The 25454-nt window shown below is 30.9% G+C and overlaps 1 protein-coding gene across 1 annotated transcript; it reads right to left on the bottom strand.

The window, feature by feature from the left end:
- Positions 1 to 863: 863 nt before the first annotated feature.
- Positions 864 to 25454, bottom strand: LOC107163107 (neprilysin-11-like). The gene is made up of 18 exons (XM_015510354.2): positions 25101 to 25454; positions 24147 to 24197; positions 23323 to 23481; positions 22347 to 22430; positions 19387 to 19604; positions 17588 to 17839; positions 15298 to 15396; positions 14616 to 14757; positions 11087 to 11204; positions 10907 to 11003; positions 9131 to 9307; positions 6108 to 6220; positions 5939 to 5997; positions 4699 to 4747; positions 4489 to 4556; positions 3867 to 3994; positions 2843 to 3001; positions 864 to 1223 (listed from the first exon to the last, which is right to left on the bottom strand). The coding sequence occupies exons 1-18, from the start codon at positions 25231 to 25233 to the stop codon at positions 1041 to 1043; spliced, it is 2289 nt and encodes a 762-aa protein (XP_015365840.1). The 5' UTR covers positions 25234 to 25454; the 3' UTR covers positions 864 to 1040.

The raw sequence follows: 25454 nt of genomic DNA, 5'->3' as shown, positions 1-25454 counted from the left end.
CTCATGCACTGGCGAATGGTGCTCATGCACTGATGAGAGGAGACGACGTGCTCAAACCGGCCAGAGTCGCAGGCGGCTCCATCAAAGGCCTCTGCGTTTCCAAAGATTTACCGATATCCTTGGTGACAGAGACCCTCGTCCGACCATCCCTTGTCTCCGGCGGCACACGAAATAGGATCACACGCGCAGCGCCAAATTGTCACAGCTACGAATAAAATCCTCTCATCAGTGATCAATAGTGTTTTATTGGGTTTCAACGGTTATCAGCGTGCGACAACTTGCAGGCCGTTATTTATCTTATTGAATATTTAAATTAACTTATAAACATATGACATGTGAGCACATCATTACACAACCAAACTAAAAAGTTGGGTTTATCTTATGACTGGGCTTAAAGTTCTGAACTCTAAATAAATCGTAAATATACCTTCGAATTTTTTTGTTTCATCGCCTACTGAAATACAACAGCCTTCAAATTGCAAACGCGACGTAGCAACGTCCTATTATTATGCATTAACTTCGTGTATCTTCCAATCGACATTTCGTGTGGTGACCACTAACGTTTTCAGTTCTGCACATTTTGGTCGCAACAACGATCGGTGATTAGAAAAAAAAAAAAAAAAAAAACTAAAACGATGTGGCGTTGTATTGATTTGTGTGGATCTCCGACTGTGGTGTGTTTGGCTGTAAGAAATTAAAAAACGCATCTTTGTTGAACTCAGGTCTAACGCGATTCGTTGTGAAGTACACCAACTTTGATAGAGAGGTGTGGCGAAGGGTGAATAATAATTTTCTGCATACATTTAATATACATATACGCGAACGATTGTCATTCGCAGACGACGAAAAAAAAAAAACAGAAATATTATACCGTATCACTTTCATTGTACAAAACGAATAACTATAATTACGTACACAAAGCGCCTGGACGCTAATGAAAATAATCACAGTAACAACAATAATAATAATAATAATAATAATTGTCGAGTACGCGCATAATCCTGGCGTGGGCGTTGCATTGTCGTGTGTATTTGGCCTGTTCACCACATGAAGCATTTCTTGGAAGGGTTCATGGGACTTCCGACCGGACATTTCCAGACCTCTGAAAACTCAGGACTGTTTCTCAGTGAGCCTAACACCCGGAAGACGCTGGGGCTGTGCTCGTCGAAGTTGAAAAAGCCGACGTTTTCGGAATTCTTGTCTTCCGAATTTTGGCACCACACCTGTATACGACACAATATTATTCATAACATTGATTATAACATCGTCATCGATAACGCTTCGCATAATATTATACGTTTCATGTAATACTCTGTTCAGCGAGAGAGCGCACGGACTCTGCGCACCTCCCCCCCGCCGAGCCGCAATGCTAACGAAACCGGTTCCACTATGGCGGGATGTCAGGTGGAGATGATCAGAAGAATCGATTTTGGAAGTGCTGCCTTGCGTTCTCTCGCTGAACAGAGTATAGACAATAACCTCATTAATACGCTGTTTATAATTTTATTGATGTTTTTATAGGGCTTCGAGGAAGTTCGAAAAAGGAAGGAAAAATATGCTTGAAAAAATGTTATGTTTGTAAAAAAAAAACCATTTTATGTTTTTATTAATTGGCACCAAGGGAAATGTGAAATTTATAATATTTCAAATTCCATTTTTTATTTTTCATTAAATTGAACTGGAAAAAATAGTTGAGAAAATAAATTTGAAAAAACATTGTATCCAAATAATATAAGCATGATAAAGATTAAATCGCACTCAGATCGAAACCGCTGTCGATAAATGAATAGTCAACTGTGATAATGACAATGAACCACGCTAAATAATATGAAGTTTGAATTAATTTTGAAATTTATATTCAACTTAATTATAAATAAACACATCCGAAAAAAGAATAAAACTCGATTTTAAAAAAAATAAATATTATTTACTATTAGATATGCATAATATTATGTGCATGAAAATGAAGAAACTATTTCCCAAAATTGACGAAATATGCATTTTAAATTTTCGATTTTTTTCGTTGTTAACTCGGATTTCTAGCTTGGTCAGTTCGATAAATCGAGAGCATATACAATTTGCAACTCTTACAACTCCGAATTCTAATTAAAATAGTTTCGTCCGACAAGCCTTTCTTATATTTTGATTACTCTGTTACCGATAACATCATGATTATTATGAATTAATTAACATTATTTGTTATTGTTTTATTGTGGTTATTACGAAACGGAAGAAGCTGTGTACCCACCACACGGATGTCGTTAAATTGCCTATCCGGAACGCCGTGTCTTCGTAATCGTATTAAAATATCGAAATCGAAGAAATTCTCTGGATGCTCGTCATCTAAAATCTCGTTTATTGTTCTATGTGTTTTAACTAGTGCTCAAAAAAAATTAATGTTACTGGAGTTTGAAAAACAAAAACACCGTAAAACCATAAGAGCTCAAATATTGATATTAAATATTTTTATACCTTCTTTTTATAAAACAAAGCTTTTCGTCATAGTTATAGACAATTCGGCTGCGATTTCGTCATAACATGAACATCAATCAGATGTTTGGTACAACTTATGCGTACCACAACTGCGTGTTTTACTATAGTTTTAGAGATTTTAGAAAACTGCGAAACCGTTAGTGTCTTTGTCTCTGATTTATCGGTTAGATTTATAGTACAATTTTGTGGGTATCATATTTTCAGTCTTTCAGACGGACGAGGGCGGGGAACGAGAAGAAATGACGATGCGACGTAACTTTGTAAAAACAAAAACTTCTCTCCATTTTTGTAGAGGACAAAATGATCAATCCGATCGAATGTCGCTCATATCCTCATCCAGTTTACTCACGTTTGCGTAAGACAAGAAGAACAGCTGGTCGTTGGAGTACTCGGTGAGTCCTGGCAGACTGGATTTTTGATTGATATTTTGCGATTTGTACGCCCTCCACGACTGCTTCAGTCCTACGTTGTCGGCCATGTTTTCGGCTAAAGTAAGCGTGCCGTTTAGCTGAAAAAAAAAATGCTTGCCAAGTAAGAGATCGGTATGTAAACTTCTTTGATTATTAATTTTTAGAAATTATTATATGCGTATATTTTATTGCAATATGAATAGGCCGAAATTGAATTTCAGAACTTTAACTTCAATCGTTAATTCACTACAAAGCTTTAAAGGCGAAAAACATTTTTTTAAAAAATGCCCAATAAAATGTAGTGAATTAACTATTAATGATAAAGTTCTCTTCACTACACTGCACTTCTCCTAGTCAATGTGAATATAACAAGACGCCAAATAACAAAATTCGAAAACCAATAAAATCAAAATGTAAATATAAGAGATATTATGTATTTCTATTGTCAATAATGGATTTAAATTCATTAAAAGTTCTACTCGAATTTCTTCAGTTTTAGAAATCTACTCCGCTAAGTGAAAATGACTCTTTTTTTAACTGTGAAAAATTAAATAACTAATTTTTTTCTTTAAATTTAAAATTTCATATTTTTTATCTACTTGATAATCTATTTTTAATGAGCTATTAACCAACATTTTAGTTATCAAATAGAAATTTCGGGACAGTTTACGTTAAAGTTTTCATAGATTCAAATTGTTATACAGATTGGGTGTGATATCGGATTTCTCTGATTAATATTTTATATTAAAGCTAGCAAAATAATTATCCACCTACTCATTATTACTGAGTTACCTTCATTTTTTATTTTTCTACTTAACACAAATTCTTGAAGTTTTCAAACGTTATCGGATTTTTTCGTTTCAATTAAAACCTAACCTAACATTTCCGGGGAGGGGAGCGTGCTACAGTTCTTGTACCACCTCTTTGGCTACGCCACCGTAAAATATAAAATATATTGCTCACGTTTACGTTTGAGTTCAACATAAACTTATCATACTGTTCGATGAAACACTGTGCCCGAACCAAGTACTCTTGTATCACTTTGGGCGACCACTGCGAAGTCTTCCGGCCGTGGATATCGTAGTCTTTACCTAAACAGCGACAACGTTATATTACGACGACAATTTAGTAATAAACATATTTTTATTGCTATGACAGGACAATGTTTCTGTGAGGCCGGATATAAGTCTCGGAGAGCGGGTGTGTGCATCGACTAATATTGGTGGAAGCCTCTTTAAAAAAATATTACCATTTTTAAATTTCTAACTCATTATATTATCATGTGTTATTAATCATATAAAGTTGTATTGTATTGTATTTTTTTTTTTTTTTTTTGATAAAAATGTCTTAAAAATTAAATAGGTACCTTGTTGTTAAATCGAATCACGATGACTCGCGAGTGTGGGGATGAATCCGAACATCAAGTTAACAATAAACGGATGTGTTTATTATTTTTTTTAAATACCCAACAAATTCATCGTTAATAACAATTTCACCTCCCCTAAATTCGACACCGTATCCAGCTCCACTAGACAAAATAACGGAACTATACGGAAGTGTCGGTAATAAAAATAAGTGAGCATACCTTCGATGTCGAATCCGTGCGAGATTTCGTGTCCGAGAATCGTACCGATGGCACCGTAGTTTACGACACTGCAGCGACGCGTATTATAATAGTCATCAATAGTATAAGGCAAATCATACGGAAAAACGAAACACAATAATATTTTGTTAAAAAATAATTACTCATTTCTAATTTTATAAAATATGAGTTGTCGAACACGTCTGGACTTACTCGACTCCTTTGTTGAAAAACGGTATCTGCAGGATTCCGGGTGGAATGTCTTCGTGGTGGCGAGCATGGAAAAAAAATTACAATCACATCATTTTATATTTTACACGTCAGGTATGAGGTAGGTACAACAATGCTGCAAAACTGGCAAATTAATGATAATTTTTAATCGAATTGAGTTGAGTCGATTAAAAACATTTTAAAAAATGTATAACTAAATAGTAATCCTAATTTTTTACTTAACTGAGTTTAAATGTACTTGGAAACTTACAACTAGGCTGAGTCGAGTAAACTAAGTTAAGTTATTTTTTAAATATTTAATGAGCCAGTAACATGGTTTAAAATATAGTAAATTATTATACAATAAATATCATAAATATAAAATAATACTTACCATCTAATTATTTATAAATTATTATAATTTGGATTTAATTAAAATTAACTCGTTATTAAGTCCATGTCAATAAAAATCATTTAAGTTAAATATTAAGTTGATGAAAATAAAATTTTAAAAAGTTAAGGTAAAAATTGACTTAATATAATTTTTTATCTCGTTTTTGTCCAGGCTTGCCACAATGTAAAGATATTATTATAAATAAGCATTGTTATGAGGGTAGTCAGAAAAAAAAGCCATGGAAAAAAATCCACGGAAAAAAAATCCAAGGAAAAAAAATCCAAGGAAAAAAAAGCCACGGAAAAAAAAGCCAAATAACAATAATTAAATATATAACAATTAAAATTAAAGTATTAAATTAGGTATTATTTAAAAATTGTTTACACATTATTGGTCATATATATATATATATATATATATATATATGTATTTAATTATTAATACACCGGTTATATTATAATATAAACAATTTTATTTTTATATAATATGAATACGGACAATACAGTAGACAAACTGTGTTAAAATTTTTAAAATATACCCTGTGTATTAATAATTATATACCCATATATATATATATATATATATACATGTATTATGTATACAATATGACCACTGTTTAAAAATTTTAAATAATACTTTAAATTTTATTATTTATATATTTGACCAATTTTGTATAAACAATTTTTAAATAATACCTAATTTAATACTTTAATTTTAATTGTTATAGTTTAATTATTGTAATTTGGCTTTTTTTTCCCTGGATTTTTTTTCTTGGCTTTTATTCCGTGGATTTTTTTTCCTACATTCAAATAAGCATTGTTATGAGTAGGTAGATATTAAAATCCTCACTGATGGAGTTGTCCGTTCTACTGTAAAACGCGTTAACTTCCAACGGGTCCGTCGTTATTCTGTAACAACCATCGGTCGGTCGATAATTAATTTCGAAAGCGATGATCATTTTCAATTTATATAATCAAAAATAATATAACATTATTGTATTGTCGTATCGTGTACTTACAATTTCTGAGCGTCCATGTTGATCGGATGGCCCACATTTTCAAGTATCAAACTAATTTCGTAGGCTTTGATGTCCAACATAGTCTTAAGGTACTGGCCTTCTTGGACAATGACCTGATCGAAAAATGTCGTAAAATGTTATAGTAGTAATTACTATTCTGCTTTTATAGTCACAAAACAGACAGTGAAGACTATATTCGACGCGTCGTAGTATTAGGCGGACAAATGTAAAACTCGCCAAACGAAGAGAACAAACTTAGAAATTATGGCCAATACGTTTTGACGTCAATCCAATTTTTGTTTCTTGTAAATTGCACCGAGAAATTTTTTAAGAAATATTTTATTTTTTACCATAACATATTTTATGACACAATTTGTCGTTGTTATTATAGCGCATCGTCGTCACGTGATTCTAATTTTTTTGGTAAAATTAGTTTTTAAACGTTTTCAAGAATGGTTTCTAATTATTTAGCGCTACACCGAAACTTTGTTTCAGCTAACCTAACCTAACCACCGAAGGGTAGGTATCCACGGTGACTCGTAGAATCATTTACTGTAAACGACTATAGCGATAAACGTTCAGATTATAACACATGTGCAAGGTACTAATATTTTTGGTGTCACATTAACGCATTGCGTGTAAAATAGACAATAATTAATTCAAGGTCAAGTGGGTGCAATTTAATAATATACTCATTCACCACCCGTTCGCCATGGGAGCGATTTACAGCCTTCCGGCTACACCCGATGCAGTTTTATAGTTGCAATGAATGCAAATTTCTATGCGAATGCGTCATCGCAAAAAAAACATTTTGAAATTTTTCGTTTATTCGTAAATATTACTATATTAGTATAAAATAAAAATAAAGTATAATATACAGTGTACATTATGATAAAAGTTCAATAAAAATTTTTTTTATAATTTAAAAATTAGAAACTAGAAAGACACATTCACTCTTTATGTGATTTACATACTAATTTAAAAAAAAAGATTAACTTTTTTTAAGCTGAGTTCAGTAGATATTTTTTTCCATATTAAGTTTTAACTTATCGAGTTAATATAAATCTAATGAATCACTCAGTGCAGCACATGTTTAAAATGTTAAATTAATTACTATTTAAAAAAAAAATAAAATTATGTTGGTAATAGCAAAATTTAAGAATTATCGTACTCGAGGTTTTTATCATTTTTTGAACAACTACCAGGTTCCGGAATTATTTATACTCAAGTGATAAGATAAGAGCATTGTGGTGGTATAGATAGTGTGGGTGTGGGAGAGGGGGGAGTTCTATCAAAATAAACCGATCATACCTCGTTCGTACACAAATAATGTTGTCCAATAACCATAAGCGTGCCAAGGCATTGTCCAAAAGGGGAGGGGCTTTATAATGTTGGTCTGAAACATTTACCAAAAACTCCAATAACAATATAATAGGTAATGCGAGATATGTATTATGGTCACAACAGGTGGCAAACATAAATTCAACGATATTTATTTTATATTGATATTTTATCCCGTGTAGATTATAATATGCACTTATGAGTTATGACTTATTACAGTGTTTTCTTTTTTGGTATGGCAGACCCATAAATTTAATTTTCTGGGTAAGCGACCTTTTACTAAAATTCAAGTACATACCATAATACCAAATATTAAAAAATACCCTTTCACTGCTGTGGACGCATATATGCGTCCAACGTAGGCAACACTGTGGTGCTATGGACGCACATATGCGTCTTTTCATTTTAAAAATCAACAACAGCTATTTTCATTGATGTGATAACATGAACATGTAGTAAATAATCAGAGGAATTCAAAGAGATAATAAAAATAAAAATCTGACAATTATCAAAGAAGTTATAAGTAAAATAAAATATTTTATTTTCCAGGGTTCCCAAACTAGCATTAATTAATGATAAACCGAAATATTTCAAATCAGATTTTTGATTCCGCTGTTGCAGTAATTACTCGCATATCTTATATTTTATTTTCTGGTTTTAATATTATTACCATATTAGTGTTGTTTGTTTATCTTGGAGTTATTAATAAAATATTAAAAATAAATGTTTGACATAAAAAAATCTAATGTTTCATTGATTTTGTGCATTAATTTATTTAGCGGAGTACATTTTTGAGAAACCCTGGCTAAGAGTTATACAATTAGCAATAACTTGGTAAGTTTTGTTCCAATTTTTTTTTTTTTAAATTTTTTCAGATTCAGTGAGTATAAAACTATCTTTTTATGGTGGAAATACCAGTTAAATAATTTATGAAATATAGTCAGCAAAGAGCAGTTGCATTAGATTTTTATGATCAGCAGTGAAAGGCGATTTTATTAATTAATTTTAATAATATATTGCAATATTATAGAAGTAATACATAATTTTGATAAATAATTTTATTTTGTTTTTCATTATTATTAGTTTACGACAGCCACACATTATAAAATATTTAGCAACCAATAGGCATTGGGAAACACAGACCAATTAATAACTATCATACACCGGAACTGTGAATTTTTATTTAAATTATTTATGTGCATATACTATTTGTTAATTGAAACTCATTATATTTGATTGGGTTTTCCGAAAAATGTATCCATAAAACTTTTTTTCAACAAATGTTTATACATACATACAGGTGATTTTTTTTATCGAAGAACACTCACTTGTTTTTTAACAACTTGAAACTATGTAAAAAAATATTTTGAAAAAAGTCAATACTTTTTTAAATAATGAGTGTTCTTCGATAAAAAATCACCCTGCATATATATATGTAGAAAAATAGAAGAGTAATACGGGCTGAAGTTCATTGGCATAGCGACAATCACTGTTCGGTTATCATCTATTCTTAGATTTCTGTTCTATTTTTCGAGCATAATGCTTTCAAGGTCATTTTTAGAGGACATATTTGCGCAAATATTATTTTCTTAGGTGTCTTATAAGGCATCAAATCTCTAGCCAAACTGATTTGGAAATTATATTACAATATTATAATAATATATTATTTACAGTGTCCTTACGTGTTCGTAGATTTTGTCCAGTTCGTCCGGCTTTTCAAATATTTTCGGGTAACCGACTCCGATTTTCATGGCGTTCGCCTTAAGGGTAGTCATTTGTTTTGTCGCCTCATCCGTCCAATTGGATTTTTTGATCAGGTCACCGAATGCATTTTGTAGTTGCTTGATCATCGTCTTGACCTTGAAATTAAAATTCACATGTGCAATCACGCGAATTTGTGAACATAATTTCACTTGATTGTGAATTTTGTCATTAAATCACGTGTTAATTATTAAATATTTTGAAATTTTATTTTCAATGATTATTTGCAAGTATTTTCCAAATAGTTTCCTAGTTTCTACATAGCGATGTGATCGATAATCAATTATTTATTGTAAACAGAATGTCCACGGAAAGCTAATATTTTAGAATGCAGTTAATTTATTTACACTTTACATACGTTTAAAAACAATCTAAAAAAATAAATATTCAATTCGAATAATGATGAAAATACAATTTCATAAATTTTGTTGCAAAACCATCACCCGTTCCGCCATCTAAACGATAAAACTGTTTATGAAACATTTATGTTTAGAATAGCAATAGCAGATATATAAACATTTTAAGTTTTTGTAGAAACTATATTAACATAGGTACACATATTTTTAAAACACTTTATTAAAACTTAATGAGTTAGTAAATAATATCTTTTTAGCTGCACATGCGTGAAATAAAATATATCCGTTGACCGTTATTGATTATCGCACGTCTTAAGGTAGGTACACGTAATCGTAATAGCAATTCGACATTACAACAATATTCCACTCAAAACTCCGTTCAAACCAAAACCCTCTATTTCTCGTATGTCCACTATAACCATCCCCGGAAACCCTCCAAAAGTATTTAAAAAAAAATATGTCCAAGAAACGCCCTTACCCAACACGAAATTAAAAATAAATAAAATAAAAATAAATATAGTCTCTTCATATGAACCCACCAAATTAAATTACTGTTGATGGACGATTTTCCCCACATATCAAGCCAACCGATTCATCTTTTTATTACTATTATTAACTTTCTTATTGTGCTTTACGTAGAGATTGTAAATATAGCTTATAAAAAAAAAAAAAAAAATTATAAAAAGTACATGTGAACAAAAAACTCGTGAATTTTAGAGCTCTGGTTATGACCCGTTGTGATCAGTGTTGAATCCAGACAATTTTTCTGGGAGGGGCTCACTTTTTTTTCATTGGTGAATAGTGAAACATCATTTTAGTATTATGAATTATATCTATTAATAGGTAGTTATTCTTATTACAATTTATAATTTAGACATTTCAAATTTATATAAAACTACAAAACAAATTATTTTTTAAAATTTTTAAATCAATCTAAGGTTGTCACACATTATAAATCGTATTACCTATTATTATTATTTATTGCAATTCAGAAATTATAAATATTTAAAAAGTTATAAAACAAATTATTAGTTTTAAAATTTTTAAATCAATCTAAGGTTAATCTAAGGTCGTTACATATTATAAATTGTATTATTATAATTTATTACAATTCATAAATTATAATTATTGAAAAAATTACAAAATAAATTAGAAACCTATTAATTATTTATATTTAAATTAGTATTTAATAAATAAATACATTTTGTTGAAAATCAGAAAGTTGTATTTTTCAGGGGGGGAAGGGCGAACACCACCAAATGAAGTATACCTGGATTCAACACTGGTTGTGATTCTGGCGGTCTATACCTATGTGTAATAATTATAAAAATATATAGTCACCTTCGCCGTAGTGACTTTCAGGTCGTCTCGAACGTAGAACTCGTAGGCTATGGGGCCCTTCGCGAAAGCTCTGGACACCGCCGTACAAAATTCTGGTCTAAGGTATGAACCACCACGTGGGTGAAAAAGTGTTTACCGGCGATTCAGATATTTCGAAAATAACATGAGCATTATAAATACCTGGTCATTTTTGTATACGAAGGTATTGCGAATTCGTTCAATGCCACTTTATAGTTTATCATGTCCGTAGTAGTGTGCGAGATTAAACCCTCCACGACTTTCCACCAAATAAATTGCTCTGAAATAGTTCGCTACAGATTATTAATACATTCATCACTATAACAGATAATATCAACGTCATTATTGTGAGCTTGAGTTTGTGTGACATCAAACAGTTTTTGTTTATTCGTATAATGATGTTATGAGCTTTCGTGTTTAAAATGCCTAAAGGACACTTGTTGAACGGAACACGACGATTTAGAACCGTATCGTTTATTCTTCGTTGTATTTTATTATATCGTGGCCGTTGTTTTTTTTTTTACTTTACTTCTTTATGCATATAGTATTGCAAAATGATTCCTCAATAATTGTAACTAAGATTACTGTGGCCAATGGCTGCGCAAGCACTTCACCAAGGGGAAGCCTTAGAGGGACAGATCTCCAAAAAAAAAAAAACTCAGTGAACCCGAACTGGCTCCCTCGATTTCATTTTTAAATATTTCAAATATTAGAGGCGTTTAATTTTCCTGAAACCGGGATGTATAATATTATATAGGTACTCTGTAAAATTCACAGTCGTAAGTTGTAATAAAATTCCAAAATATTCATCATCCGACAATTTGAGATAACGCAAAACACGTCTAATAATAGATTGAAATCTGGGAAACCCCCTGTTGTCTTTGTCTTAAAAAATTTGCAACTTAGCAAACACTGTTTTGCATGGGATGAAACCACTTAGGCCGTGTTGTTATCTAAGACTCTCAATATTGATCCCAATATCTTTTCTAAAATAAAAATTCGAAAAAACCAACAAATTTACGAAAACATTGTCGTTCAACATGAAAATCTTCGTGGATTATAAAAACCACTGATCGGATGGCAATAAAATTTCGTTCATATCGCGTGGCTCACAGGCACATACTTAACGATTTTATACAAATCGTTTCATTTCTATTCTCGTTGTTGATGTAGTTAGGAAACAAAATTACTTTATAATATCGTAATAGTAGTGATGGGCATGAAATCCGAATATCTGAATTATCCGAATATCTTGAATCTTGATATCCAAATCCGGATTTAAATCATATTCTTCTCCGGATTATCCGGATTTATGTATTTGCTTTTTATGTGACTTAAGACTTACAAATATTTTTAATGCATGGTAAAATAAATTATTTTACGAGTATTATAAATTATAATGAAAATTTAACAAAAATTAATACTTAAGTTGTATTATTTACAGAATATTTATCAATTTCAATGATAATTTATTATTTGTTATCACTGATAAAGTGTTTATTATAAATTATAATGAAAATTTAACAAGAAATTGATACCTAAGTTGTATTATTTACAGTATATTTATCAATTTCAATGATTATTTATTATTTGTTATCACTAATAAAATGTGTTTCATTTAATTTCTTAGACGATGGATGCATTTTTTCCCCTTTTTACTTATAAATGCCTTTTTGCCTTTTTTTACCTTTTGTACTTATAAATGCCTATTTGGTGTTTAATTTTTTCAGTTGATTTTATAATTTTATACACAGCTTGCGTATTATCGCTACAAATGGGTTTTATTATTCGCAATATTTATAAAAATATTTTAACCCCTAACCGTAGCCGTTTTACTGAAGACATCCTATCAAAATACATGGTAGTCAATTTTTTTTAATACCAACTAGTTTATTTTGCATGCAGTTTTAATTTTTAATTTGTATTTTTCTCAAGATGTGTGCAATTGAAAGTGTTTAAAAAATGTTTACTTTTTTATTTTGTAGTATATTTATGAATTGCCTTTTTATATAAATTAAATGCCTTTTTTTACATTTTAAATGCTTTTTTTATTGATTATATTGCCATCAAATCTAAACCCTGGTTATCAGTTATATCATTCAAAGTACATACTTAAGTAATTATTTTTATTACAGCTAAGCGCAAACATCACTGGTACTTAAAATGCGTTCGAAATTTTGTATATACATATATATACAGGGTGTCCCAAAGATATCTGACATTCTGACAAATGAAATAACTTTTGTTCTAATCAATTTTAAAAATCTCTTAAATATAATCCATAGACACTTGTGCTACATTTTTAGAATACATTTTTAAGTTTTTTATTTTTTAATACTGAAAATAAAAATCTTAAAAATTGATAATTTTTTTTCGAAATATTCAATATGGCCAATTTGTAAATTTGATTTTCAGAAAAATGTATATGGTAAAAACACTTATTTAAGTCAAAAGGCTGATTTTTTACAATTTTTTTAAATATCAATATTTTCGTTATGTAAATTATAGTAATTTATAGTTTATACATCACATATTATTTTAAAAAATACAATAAATAAAATAATTAGATTTTAACATGCACTTATTTAAAAATGTACTTATAAAATATTTTTTAAAAACTTTATTATTATTTGAAATTACAAGGTTTATAACATAAACTAGTTGTAATTTACTTAACGAAAATATTGATATTTAAAAAAATTGTAAAAAATCAGCCATTTGACTTAAATAAGTGTTTTTACCATATACATTTATCTAAAAATCAGATTTACAAATTGGCTATATTGAATATTTCGAAAAAAAATTTTATCAATTTTTAAGTTTTTTATTTTCAGTATATAAAAAAAAAAAAATGTATTCTAAATATGTAGTGCAAGTGTCTATGAATTATATTTAAAAGAAATATTTTTTAAATATTGATTAGAACAAAAGTTATTTCATTTGTCAGATCTCTGTGGGACACCCTCGCTGTAATATATGTCCAAAAATTATCTTATAGAATTAAAATATTATTAGTATATAAAAATGAGTCATTGAACAGAAAAATAGAGTTGAATAATCCGGATACTCCGGATAATCCCTGAACTCCGAATTTACTCTATCCGGATTTGACAAATCCGAATATGCCTACTACTAATTGTAAGTAACATATTTTTATTACAAATTTATAATGATACTTTTTATTCTTAATAGCTGTTACACACGCCTATTATAAAATCAGTTGTATACCTACATTGAAAATGTGCAATATGTCCACATGAAAATTTCATGAATTTCAGTCTAACGATCAGTAGTCGGAAGAAGAACGATTGAACGCCAATGGTTGAACTATGTATCTATCGGATTTAACGCTTTTTATTGATTACTAATTGAGTAATCGTTTCTTATCGTAGCTCATGAATTATTTTGTTTCTTTACTTTAAATAAATGAGTTAAATATTTTTAACCCATTCATATATGTCTTACATATTTATATAGCGATACGGTCGAATGAGAACCTTTACTCGAATTAATGACATTTCAACGACGTTATTCATTCGAACAGCGTGTTTGGTACGCAAATTATTTTACTCTTTAAAAATAACTTAATATTTATTACTTTTGTTTTTTTATATTTCAAAACGCATAGATACTTAAAATAATGAATTTAAAAACAAAAAAAAAATATATATATATATAAGCATAGACTTACGAATTTCTTCTAGAGAAGTTTTTGATAACATCGATTGGAGTTCCAAAAAATATTCTGGATCATGGACAAGCACTTTATCGTCCATATTCCACGTGAGATTTGATTCCAAGACAAAATTATCGATAAACGATTGCCAATCAAACTATATCGAATGGACGAAAAATAAATAAGATTTAGTCACACGTTTAAGAAAATCACGAAAAGGTAATGCATGTCGGGCAATCGTCTCGGTCATTCGAAGACATCCGTGCAAAATCCAATGCGAAAGGTTATCAACATTTAAATTATTATAGGTATAAGCTACATAGATAACGATAATATTATTAATCTGAGCAATATTGTATTTGAAAAACGATCCATCGGAGAGCTCGGTTCACTAGTTCAGCTTCTTAGGGTCGTCTTCCCGACGTTAAAAATAGTGACTATATTACAATGACGGCAATAAATTTAAAAAAAAAGTATTTGATTTTTGGATTTTACCATTTTGGTTTGGTCAAAATGAAGTATTTATAGGTAATCTTTTATTCGATTTTAAAGTCATAAAATATCCTCAAAATATCGTATTGGACCAAATCACGTCCTTAAAAAATTAAAGTCGTTGTATTGACTTGAAAATGTAAAACTAAAATCAAGGTGAAAGCAACACTACGCTTCGCTCAAAATCTATAAAATTATGTAGTACCAATTTCTCATGCAATGGGTGATTCGTTTTCGAATGCATGTAATCCTTTAAGCTATTGATTGTATATTCTTTTCCTTTTTTTTCCGTGTCTACATTTTTCTGTAAAAATATTTTCAGTATTAGATAATATAATATTTAGGTTGCAACAGAAATAATTGACAAATGTAATGAACTAAGTATACCTATAACGACTTTTGTTTTAAAATTAATTAATACAATAATTACAATATATACATATTGTCATTATATTATTAGCCAATTTGTCTGTTACACATTGTGATGTAGTTACTGGTATCGGCACAGATGCGGTCGGCAGTGGCGCCCAGGCAGGTTAGCAAGTAATGCAACTGCATGTGTTCTCGAGGTGGAATAGTGTATATTACTGTAGGTTTCATAGGGAAGTTTAAACATTTATAACATAAACTAAAGTCTATAATAATTAATTTCCTTGAACTACAGTGAATAATAAGTGAAAATTTTTTTTAGAAATAAAAAATTGGGCGCAGTTAAAATACCTCTGTGCGCCACTGGCGGTCGGCACAGTTGCGGTCAATACCTTTTTGGTGGCACTTGCGGTCACTATTTTTTTTTTACATATTATATGAACTGGTTTTACAATACTGATATAATAATAATAAAGTTAAACCTATACTACATAAAAAATCAAACTTTCCTTCTTTTATATTATTTTTATATACAAATTATTGGTACAACGTTATCGATGTCAATGCAAAATAGAATAATATCCAAAGATATTATATGGAAATGCTTCCAAAAAAGACACAGGGCATATAATATCGTTGAAGGTTAGAACAGCTGATTAACTAAACAATTTAATAAACCTCGACCAACATTTTTAGCTCTTTACAAATGTCTTAAATTAGAAGCTCAGCATGGAGACTTATTGTTTGATCGACAATTTTTAACTTGGAAGGAAAAAAACGGAAAAATGTTACATTACACTTGACATTGAAAATGAAAAAAACATTAAAATCATATGAAGAGGACAGAGACTTAAAAAAATGTCTAACAATTCCTTCTTTCATACAAAAAATTGATTAATAGGCAATAAAAATTAACCGACATGTCTCAACAAAATAATAGCGTCTACAAATTAATAATTATATATTTTATATTTACATTGTATATCATAATAGTTTACAATAAATATTCAAAATAAAAACAACTTTTAAGCACGCCAGTAAATATTAAATAATGATAAGCCTGTAAAAGTTCGAAGGAAAATTAATATAGTATAAGTTTAACTACTTTATTATTGTTATATCAGTATTGTAAAACCACTTCATATAATGTAAAAAAAAAAATAGCTATAGTGACCGCAAGTGCCACCAAAAAGGTATTGACCGCAACTTTACTGTGCCGACCGCATCTGTGTCGTAATCGTAGTTACTAGTTACCGAGTCGATAAACGTACTTAAAAAGTCAATGACGTTTAAACGTTGTACGCTTTATTTTTCGTACGAAACTTAAATGTCAGGACTTATGGTGACCAAAAGATTGAGGCCACACTTATAGTGTTATTAACCATAATTTGAATCAACCGTATATGACCGGTTGGTGACTCCGCCTAATACGAGATATCAATAACAACCGTTTGCGAGATACTTAAAAATAAGTGACTTGTCGTAATTTTAACGCGTATCACGCCCATCATATCTGCGAGGCTGTAAAGTTTTAACACCGAGTGAGGAAAATTTAATTAAATACGCATTTGATATTAATGTGCTAAATGCGTGACGATTACATAAAATGTCAGGTTTTAAAACGTCGGAGTCACCAACCACATCATAGACCTATAAACTAATGGACAACGAGAGAGGCAGAGATAAGTCAAGGGGTACGAATGTAGAGTGAGCGAGAAAAGAAACAAAGTAGTATTTTACAGTGTGGCTGCTGCCAAATAAAAATTGTGTCACAATAAAATCTGGCAACTGTTATATTTTATTGGTTATTATTATGTGGTCGATAAAGAAAGTGGAAAAAAAGTTAAGTATTTCCTCCATGATTATGTTCTTTCTCGGTTATAATGATTCCCTAGCAATGAGGGCCGGGCAGAGTTGAATGCGCTGTCCATTAAATTAAAGTTTATTGGTCTGTGAACCACACATTCGTTTAACTCTAGTGTATAAATTACAAGTACATAAAACTTAAAAATACTGATCGAGAAAATGTATTAATTTGAAGTGTGTTTTCAATTGGTCGTCATGTATATACGCTGCAAATAGGCTGTGCTTGTCGAACGTGTTATCAAAAATAATAATAATCGTACCTTTAATGCCACTTCCATAAGGATGATTTTGAAGCAATTTGTGGCCAGAATATTCGAGCTGAAAATTTTGTAGGGGAACATAGTCATGATTACCTCCATCATGTACTTCATTTTGGCCTTCACCAGTCGGTTGGTGGCCAAATCTTCGATGAAGGCGAAGCCGCGACGAGCTCGATGGCCACCAACTCGGTTACGGTGGTAGTCGAACAGCGGTTCAGGCAGTGGCATTAAAAAGTTCGTGATAGGCCCAATCTGCGGATAAAAAAAAAAAAAATAACATAAAATCCGACGATAAGACATCGAATCAAAAATCGGCAACAATCACGAAACCAAATAATAAGCCACTTTGACCACGATCATTCGACCGGATTTATCGATAAGTATACTGTGGTGCCTTTTACGATTTTTTTTTTTGCAGTTTTGGCGTTCTTGTCAATGCCTTTTTCTCTAGGGTAATAAGAACTTTAACGCGTCGTAAAGTTATACGAATAGAGCTCGGAAGTTAAAATAACTAAAATATACAAAAAAAATTTAAAAAATTTGAAATTTATCAAATCCAAAAAATAAAAAGTGCAGAAAGGTAACCATTACGCTGCACAACTGTTGTAGTTGTATGTTTGTTTAATCTGACGTTTACCCTTGTGAAACATTTCAAACGATAAACGTTCTCACAAAATCTTTTTAAGTGGTTTTTAACGATCTATATAAGCGTACCTATTATTTTTTAGTAAATGATTTGTAAATAATTTCATATATCATCAATATTGTTAAACTGATACTATAAACTTATACTGTAATCCATAATAGTAAGATGGCATTGCCAGGGAATAACAAAAAAAACAAATATATGATATTTTACGTCGTCCCGCATAAACTATTATTAAACTTTTGATATATCAATAGTGGTTTGTAAAATACGATTTAATCGTCCATAACATTGGTCCATTAAATGAATCAATTTTTTATGCGACTCGCGGCAATAGAACATATTATTCTAATGTTCACCAATATCATAAATAGATAACGAATGAAGACATATTTTTTAGGGTCTTGTGTACCCGTTGGTTTCGAATTTTATTCATTATTTAAATTTTTGTTTGAACGGATAAATACATTTTTTATAGTCTAAAACCTGAGCCCAGACGATTTTTGTAACAGTTCAGTTTACACTTGGCCCATACGTACAGATATTAAATTTTGATTGACCACGTTTTTCTTCGACTAACTCTTGTCTGTTCCTTGGTTATAAAAATATGTTTCATAAACATTTTGAGAGTAAAAATAAATGAAATAAATATTACCGACTCGACGAGTATTTTTTTCTATATTATAACAACACGACTATAATTGGCTATTAAAAAAACAAAATTTTGGTCTGACGCGTATCACTACCGTTTAATTCCACGACGTAAACTTCGACACGTAATATAATTTGGTTTCATAAGAATGTCGTACAACTTAACCGAATTAAAATACGAGTACGCAGAGCAAAGTGATATTTAAAAAAAATATTGTCTCATTTCGTGTTATGTTAATCAATCTTATACGTAATTATCTGTAGGTATGGTTACCCGCGAGGTAATTACCCCCCCCCCCCCCGCTTACCTTGAATGTTTTTTTATGGGATAACTTTGGGTGTGTTGGTAGTTGGATGGTATCGATGAAATATTTACTCGCCTCGGATAATATTTGAGTTCGCCACGACGCTGATTATTATTTTATGGGTACATTGGGTACGTTGGGATTGTTTAAAAATAGACATAATTTTTCCATACACTATTACATTAACTTATATTTACAGAGAGGATTGTTCGGTTGTTACTCGGATCCAGTTCCAAACTCATCTGCAACATGGCATCGATCCCGAGGTACCGCTCGATCAGCGCCAAGCTCTTCGCCACGTTGAAAACGCTACCGTTGAAGTAGCTGGTAGTCGTTAAGTCCGGAAATTTCCGCGGAAGTCCCATCTTTTCCAGGACCTGGAAGACCGGTTCGTACTGCAGATTGTTTAATGTGTCTGCGGGTAACAACCACACACACACACACATAATTGTATTTTATCAGATAAAATAGAAAGTGTATATATCGGTACTTTTTAGTAGTCAAAAATAATTTCAACTATTTTTTTTTTAAATATATATATATATATAATACAGGGTGTTCCGCGAAGATTTTCCCATTGCGAGATATTGTTTTTAATTTATTGAAAAGAAAAATAAAGATAGCTACTTATTTCATAAAGTTTGTTTTGCTGAAAATGTTGACCTTTCAACATTTTATTTTCATTAATTTCATGTTTTTTAATAATCTTTTTAGCCTATAGATAAAACGGCGAAAACTAGTTTTTATCCAGGCTGCGAGTCCATCTAGTGCTAATACGTCCGTCAAGTTGGCACCGGCACTTTCTCCAAACAACTCAAAATTGGTATCAAAATTTTGCTACGAATTTGCTACATTTTGCTACGCTATTTTTAGAATTTGCTACTATTTGGTTTTTCCGGAAATCCGGAAACAAACATGCCTGTGCTATCTTGACGTAGCACCGGCACTTTCTCCAAACAACTCAAAATTGGTATCAAAATTTTGCTACGAATTTGCTACATTTTGCTACGCTATTTTTAGAATTTGCTACTATTTGGTTTTTCCGGAAATCCGGAAACAGACATGCCGATGCTTTCTTGACGTAGCGCCGGCACTTTCTCCAAACAACTCAAAACGGGTATCAAAATTTTGCTACATTTTGCTACGCTATTTTTAGAATTTGCTACAATTTGGTTTTTCCAGAATCCCGGAAAATTGAAAATTTCCCAGCACCGGCACTTTCTCCAAACAACTCAAAATTGGTAACAAAATTTTGCTACGAATTTGCTACATTTTGCTACGCTATTTTTAGAATTTGCTACTATTTGGTTTTTCCGGAAATCCTTTGGAGAAAGTGCCGGTGCTGGGAAATTTTCGATTTTCCGGGATTTCCGGAAAAACCAAATAGTAGCAAATTCTAAAAATAGCGTAGCAAAATGTAGCAAATTCGTAGCAAAATTTTGATACCAATTTTGAGTTGTTTGGAGAAAGTGCCGGTGCCAACTTGACGGACGTAGTGCTAATGGGTATAATATGCTTTTAAATTAAATAATGAAGAATTTTTAAAATTTTGTTTTATACCTTGGTATAGGTATTAATTATTATGAAATATGTTTATCATTACCCTTACTGTTAATTTCTTATTTATTTTTGGTAATAATATTTCAAAATTTAGACTGTAACAATGTGCCCCTGGACTGTAACAATAATTTACCTCACCTCGGGGTAGGTTGTTACATTTCGACTTAGTGACTTCACCGGGGTTTTTTTAGTATTAGAAATTATTTTTTTTTTTCATTTTACTATCATAAAAATATGCCTAAGAAGTTACGTAATAGAATGGTGTTACATAAATTATGGTCATAGTAACAGAAAAATTATAAAAATTCGATATGTCAAAAGTGTAACTACTAACTCCGCTCTCCACTATATCCTCAAGGTACGCACTATGTATATGAATAATATAGTAATAGTAGTTATGTATTAGTTTATTTATACATATTTATTGTTATTATCTTATCAATAAGTTTGATGATCATGTATGTCAGGAACACTTTATAATAATAATAATAATAATAATAAAATAAAAATATTTAAACATATTTACATTATATTATGTTTATTCCAGATATTAAAAATTAGGAATTTTCAGTAACACCGTAAACACAATTTATGTTCTTTAAGTACATTTATTATATTTATATATGATATATTATAGTGTTATCGGGACGATATTGTGTTAGGGCATTATTATATTTTTTAATTATTGTTTATTTTAATATTATTCGTCACTATAATAGTTTCAATTTACCATTATTTATTTATTAGTTATAATATGCTAATTATTTACCGTTATCATAATACAATGACACGCTTATACAATTTATTGTGATATAATAATGTGAAATATTTTCCAGTTTTTTACTCCACAGCGATAGGGAAAACGCTAACAATAAAATGTCTAATACTTCTACCGCTGCACTGATGACGATAGTGAATTGTTACAATATTTTACAGATTATAATAAACGATACGTCTGCAGATATTATTATAACGTCCCTCCCCCCTCTACCCGCCATTCATTGATGTACCACCGCTCACTCACGCTCTCGCGTTGGCGCCCACTCGATTCGTATTGAAATGTATGTTATTATATTATGCGACTTTGAAATATATACTTCTCGTCTCGCAGGTTTTTACGACGTATTATTATTATATGATTTAATTCGCCCTCCGCACATTCGTTTATTTTATCTTTTCAGTTATTTTTGGCGGACTTTGCAACGGGGTGGATCGAGTACCTCTGCAGGCGCGTATGGAATTCGTGTTACCGAGAAGGTCGTTAAATTAAACGGTCGTAAATATTATAAACCCGAAGACCAAAAGAACACGATGCCGAATCGACGCGGCGGCGGTGCCTTTTCATAAACGATAAAAATTTAATGTATACGCTCTTGTGTGCAGTTTTAAATATGTATATTATTTTTTTTATCATAGACATCGTGTGTCGAGAAAATACTGTTACTCCTCCTACTCCCCCCACCCCCTTACTCCACCAAATTTTGGATCGTCATATTATACGCATCGCACATTTTACATTTCATCGACCCGAAGAGGGATGTGATTCCTACGACCAGCGTGGTGTTTGACAATAAAATATTATATGTGTTTCCCTTACCTGTATCCAAACACGTCCTATAAAGACGTCTGGCTTGTTTTAAAGACTTCAGATCGGTGTCACGATCCGGTTCTTCTAAGATCTCTGAAACGAAAAAAAGTTACTTAGGTATATATAATATTATTTTCATTACCCGTTTAACACGGTCACGACGATCCGGTCACCATAAAAACGATAATGGTGAAAATAGTATTATAATTCAAATGGTATGAGAGGGGTCGTTGTTATTTTTGAAAAAAAAAAAAATGTATTTATTTATATGATTTAAGGGAAGAGCTCTATGAGAACACGATAAATTGGCACTCGTGTAGGATAATCAGATTAAAATACGTAAATAAAAAAAATAAAAATAAATAATCATAATAGTCGTAATTTTAACAAATTGGTGATATGTACCTACTATATAGACGTTGTATATTGTATATCAGACGAAATTGTTTTGTTTATGACGCATGGAATGATATTGTTCGTGTTATATAGATATTGTTTTTTTACGACTTAATTATTGTAATACATGTATAGACGAATCGAAATAATCGCCTGACCATATCGTGTTATTTATAATTATATTTAAGTATATTAAGCTTAATATATAATTTTCGTTTTCAGTTTTCAATAGCGCTAACATTATTTTCACGTGTTTGACTGGACTTGAGATTAAAAATTATGACTCAGCCAAATAAATTCGTCACTGTTGAATCGGGCTTCACCAAAAAATTCATTTAAAAATAAATAAAACTGTTATCAGGACGGTGACACTGCTGTTTCCTGGTGCCATTATGGAAAAGAAGTCTGAAAACTTTGTATAAAACATTATACATAATTTTATTATAACTTCTATAAAATTTTGTTTAGGAAAGGGAAAAATGTTTTCTGTCCTTAAATCTCCCGGCACGGTTATTATTATATATATATATATATATATATATATATTATTATTTTTATCGTAATAATAATAATAGGTGGGTACACTCACTTGTTACTGCCACCGAAATGACTCGCGATCTCTCGGCAAACCAATTGTTGGGTTTGCCGTTTTCCCGCTGATGACTGTACTGCCATTTTCCGCACGCAAATTCGTAAAAATTGTCGCAAGGTTCAACGTCCACGTCTATCGACCTCATTATAGAATCGGCTGCGTATTTTCATCGACAACGACCGTCCAAATAATAATTGCAAACAAAAAAATATCATATCGAAAACCGTATAACATGTATTTATATTTATGAATAAAAACACGAACTACTGGAATACTATATATTGTCACCGCACAGAACGAAATGACGAGTGGGGGGAGGGCTAGGACTATAGCGAAGGGGGGGGGGACATGACTATTTGGCACAATATCGTTATTGTCGTTTCGGGGCACGTTTTTTCGAAATGAAATATCGTATTATGTTATATTATTATTATTATTATTTTTTTTTTTTTATATCACATGTCACACCTGACTCCTGGACCCACAATAACTATATATACGATTTCTCAATCCGAATGAAATTCCAGGACTTGGTGGTGCCGTCATTAGATGGGGGCTGAGGGGGCTTAGCCACCCGAATATTTGTCTAACCCTCCCAAATATTATTATTATTATTATTTCAGTTATTATATCAATGTCGCACATTTCATAAACAAAATATGCACGAGTTAAAATTCTAGCCCCCCAACAAAAAAGAAAAAAAAATTCACGCTAATAGTTGGCACTGGTCAAGTCGTTCGTGGCGCGAAAAGCAATTTTCAGCAAGACATCAATAAATTATGTGCATCTTACTTTATTTAAAATAAATAAGTCATACAAACCTGAAAATAGACACTCGTCGCTCATACACATCGTATCCATGAGACCCATACCTAAACCCACAAAAATAACGAAACATGTTAATAGGTTAGGTTAGGTTATTTAATAACTGCACACTATTATTATCATAACTGTAGAGCGGTGAGTTGAATGCGCTTGAAATATCGATATATGCACTTTAAGTGCATTATAAAATCTCACAAGTTTCATCATAAAAAATTCCCCACAAACAAACCAATACGGGTCATAATTTAAAAAATTTAAAAAATTTAAAAATCTATCCAGTGATGTAATCTAATGTTTCCCGACCTTTTTTTAATGGTGACCCACAAATTTATGACTTAATTGATACGTGACCCACACACACCTTGATTATAATATAGTATTAATAATAATAATTTTTTTTTGTATAAAAAATGTTGCCATTGAATTTTTTATATAATACAATTTAATAAATACGAATTTCAGTTTAATATAAAAATTATTTTTAAATTAAAGTCATTATTATACGTAAAGGTATCAAATACAACATAACTTAAGTATATTTTATAAATTTATGATTAAAATTATTTTCATACGTTTATTTATGGCTCACCGATTTGCGACCCATAGTTTGAGAAACACTTATATTATAATCTTTTTTAAATAAAATAATATCAAACTATAATTCATAAAATGTATATGGAAAGATTTAATTTACGGAAATTGCTAAAAAAAAAAAAAAAATGAAGCAATGACCTAATACTATGATAGTCCAAAAACAACCTATAAAATTAATAGAATAATAATTGTACTCATTCGTAACTAATCCAAATTTTGGGAGCTATTCGTTCGTAATGAAACCATTGTTTTTTTTTTCTATTCCAATTCACCGCTCTAATTATTATTAATATTATAGTATATTATGTGCACCGATCGACGAGTTCCGATCGGGGCATTTCCGGTTTTCGACTTGCCTCCTCCAATTTTTATGACCGTCAGCGTCAAACCGATACAGCTGACCACGGCGAGGAAGCCGATTATCCATTTTTCCGGAACTCGTCTGCCGCTCAACAACACGTCTTGTAGTTTCCTGTCGAACAGATGCATCGTCTGATCAATCAAGTCTTATCGAGAATGGGGAAAAAAATCGTCTCGGCCAACACAAAACGCAAACGCCGCCGCCACTGACGACGGTCGAAATATTGAAAATAAGTGTTATTCTAATATTATATTATGACATACGCGACTAATCTGTTATTATTTTTTTTCACAACTGAACGCTCGCGCCGGAGAACAGAAACGATCGATTTTCTTCCACACGGTGTAAT

Source organism: Diuraphis noxia, unplaced genomic scaffold (genome assembly GCF_037042655.1).
Source record: "Diuraphis noxia isolate RWA-SAM2 unplaced genomic scaffold, SU_Dnox_SAM2 contig0003, whole genome shotgun sequence".
Taxonomy (NCBI): domain Eukaryota; kingdom Metazoa; phylum Arthropoda; class Insecta; order Hemiptera; family Aphididae; genus Diuraphis; species Diuraphis noxia.
This window is presented reverse-complemented; position numbering and strand designations above follow the sequence as displayed.

Bases quoted from the DNA above. Each gene is read 5' to 3' on its own strand.
- LOC107163107 (XM_015510354.2), bottom strand. From the start codon at position 25,233: ATGCATCTGTTCGACAGGAAACTACAAGACGTGTTGTTGAGCGGCAGA. The intron at 22,431-23,322 runs GTGAGTGTACCC...TTTTCGTTTCAG, and splicing joins CATTTCGGTGGCAGTAACAA to AGATCTTAGAAGAACCGGAT. The intron at 4,557-4,698 runs GTAAGTCCAGAC...GCGTCGCTGCAG, and splicing joins TTTTTCAACAAAGGAGTCGA to TGTCGTAAACTACGGTGCCA.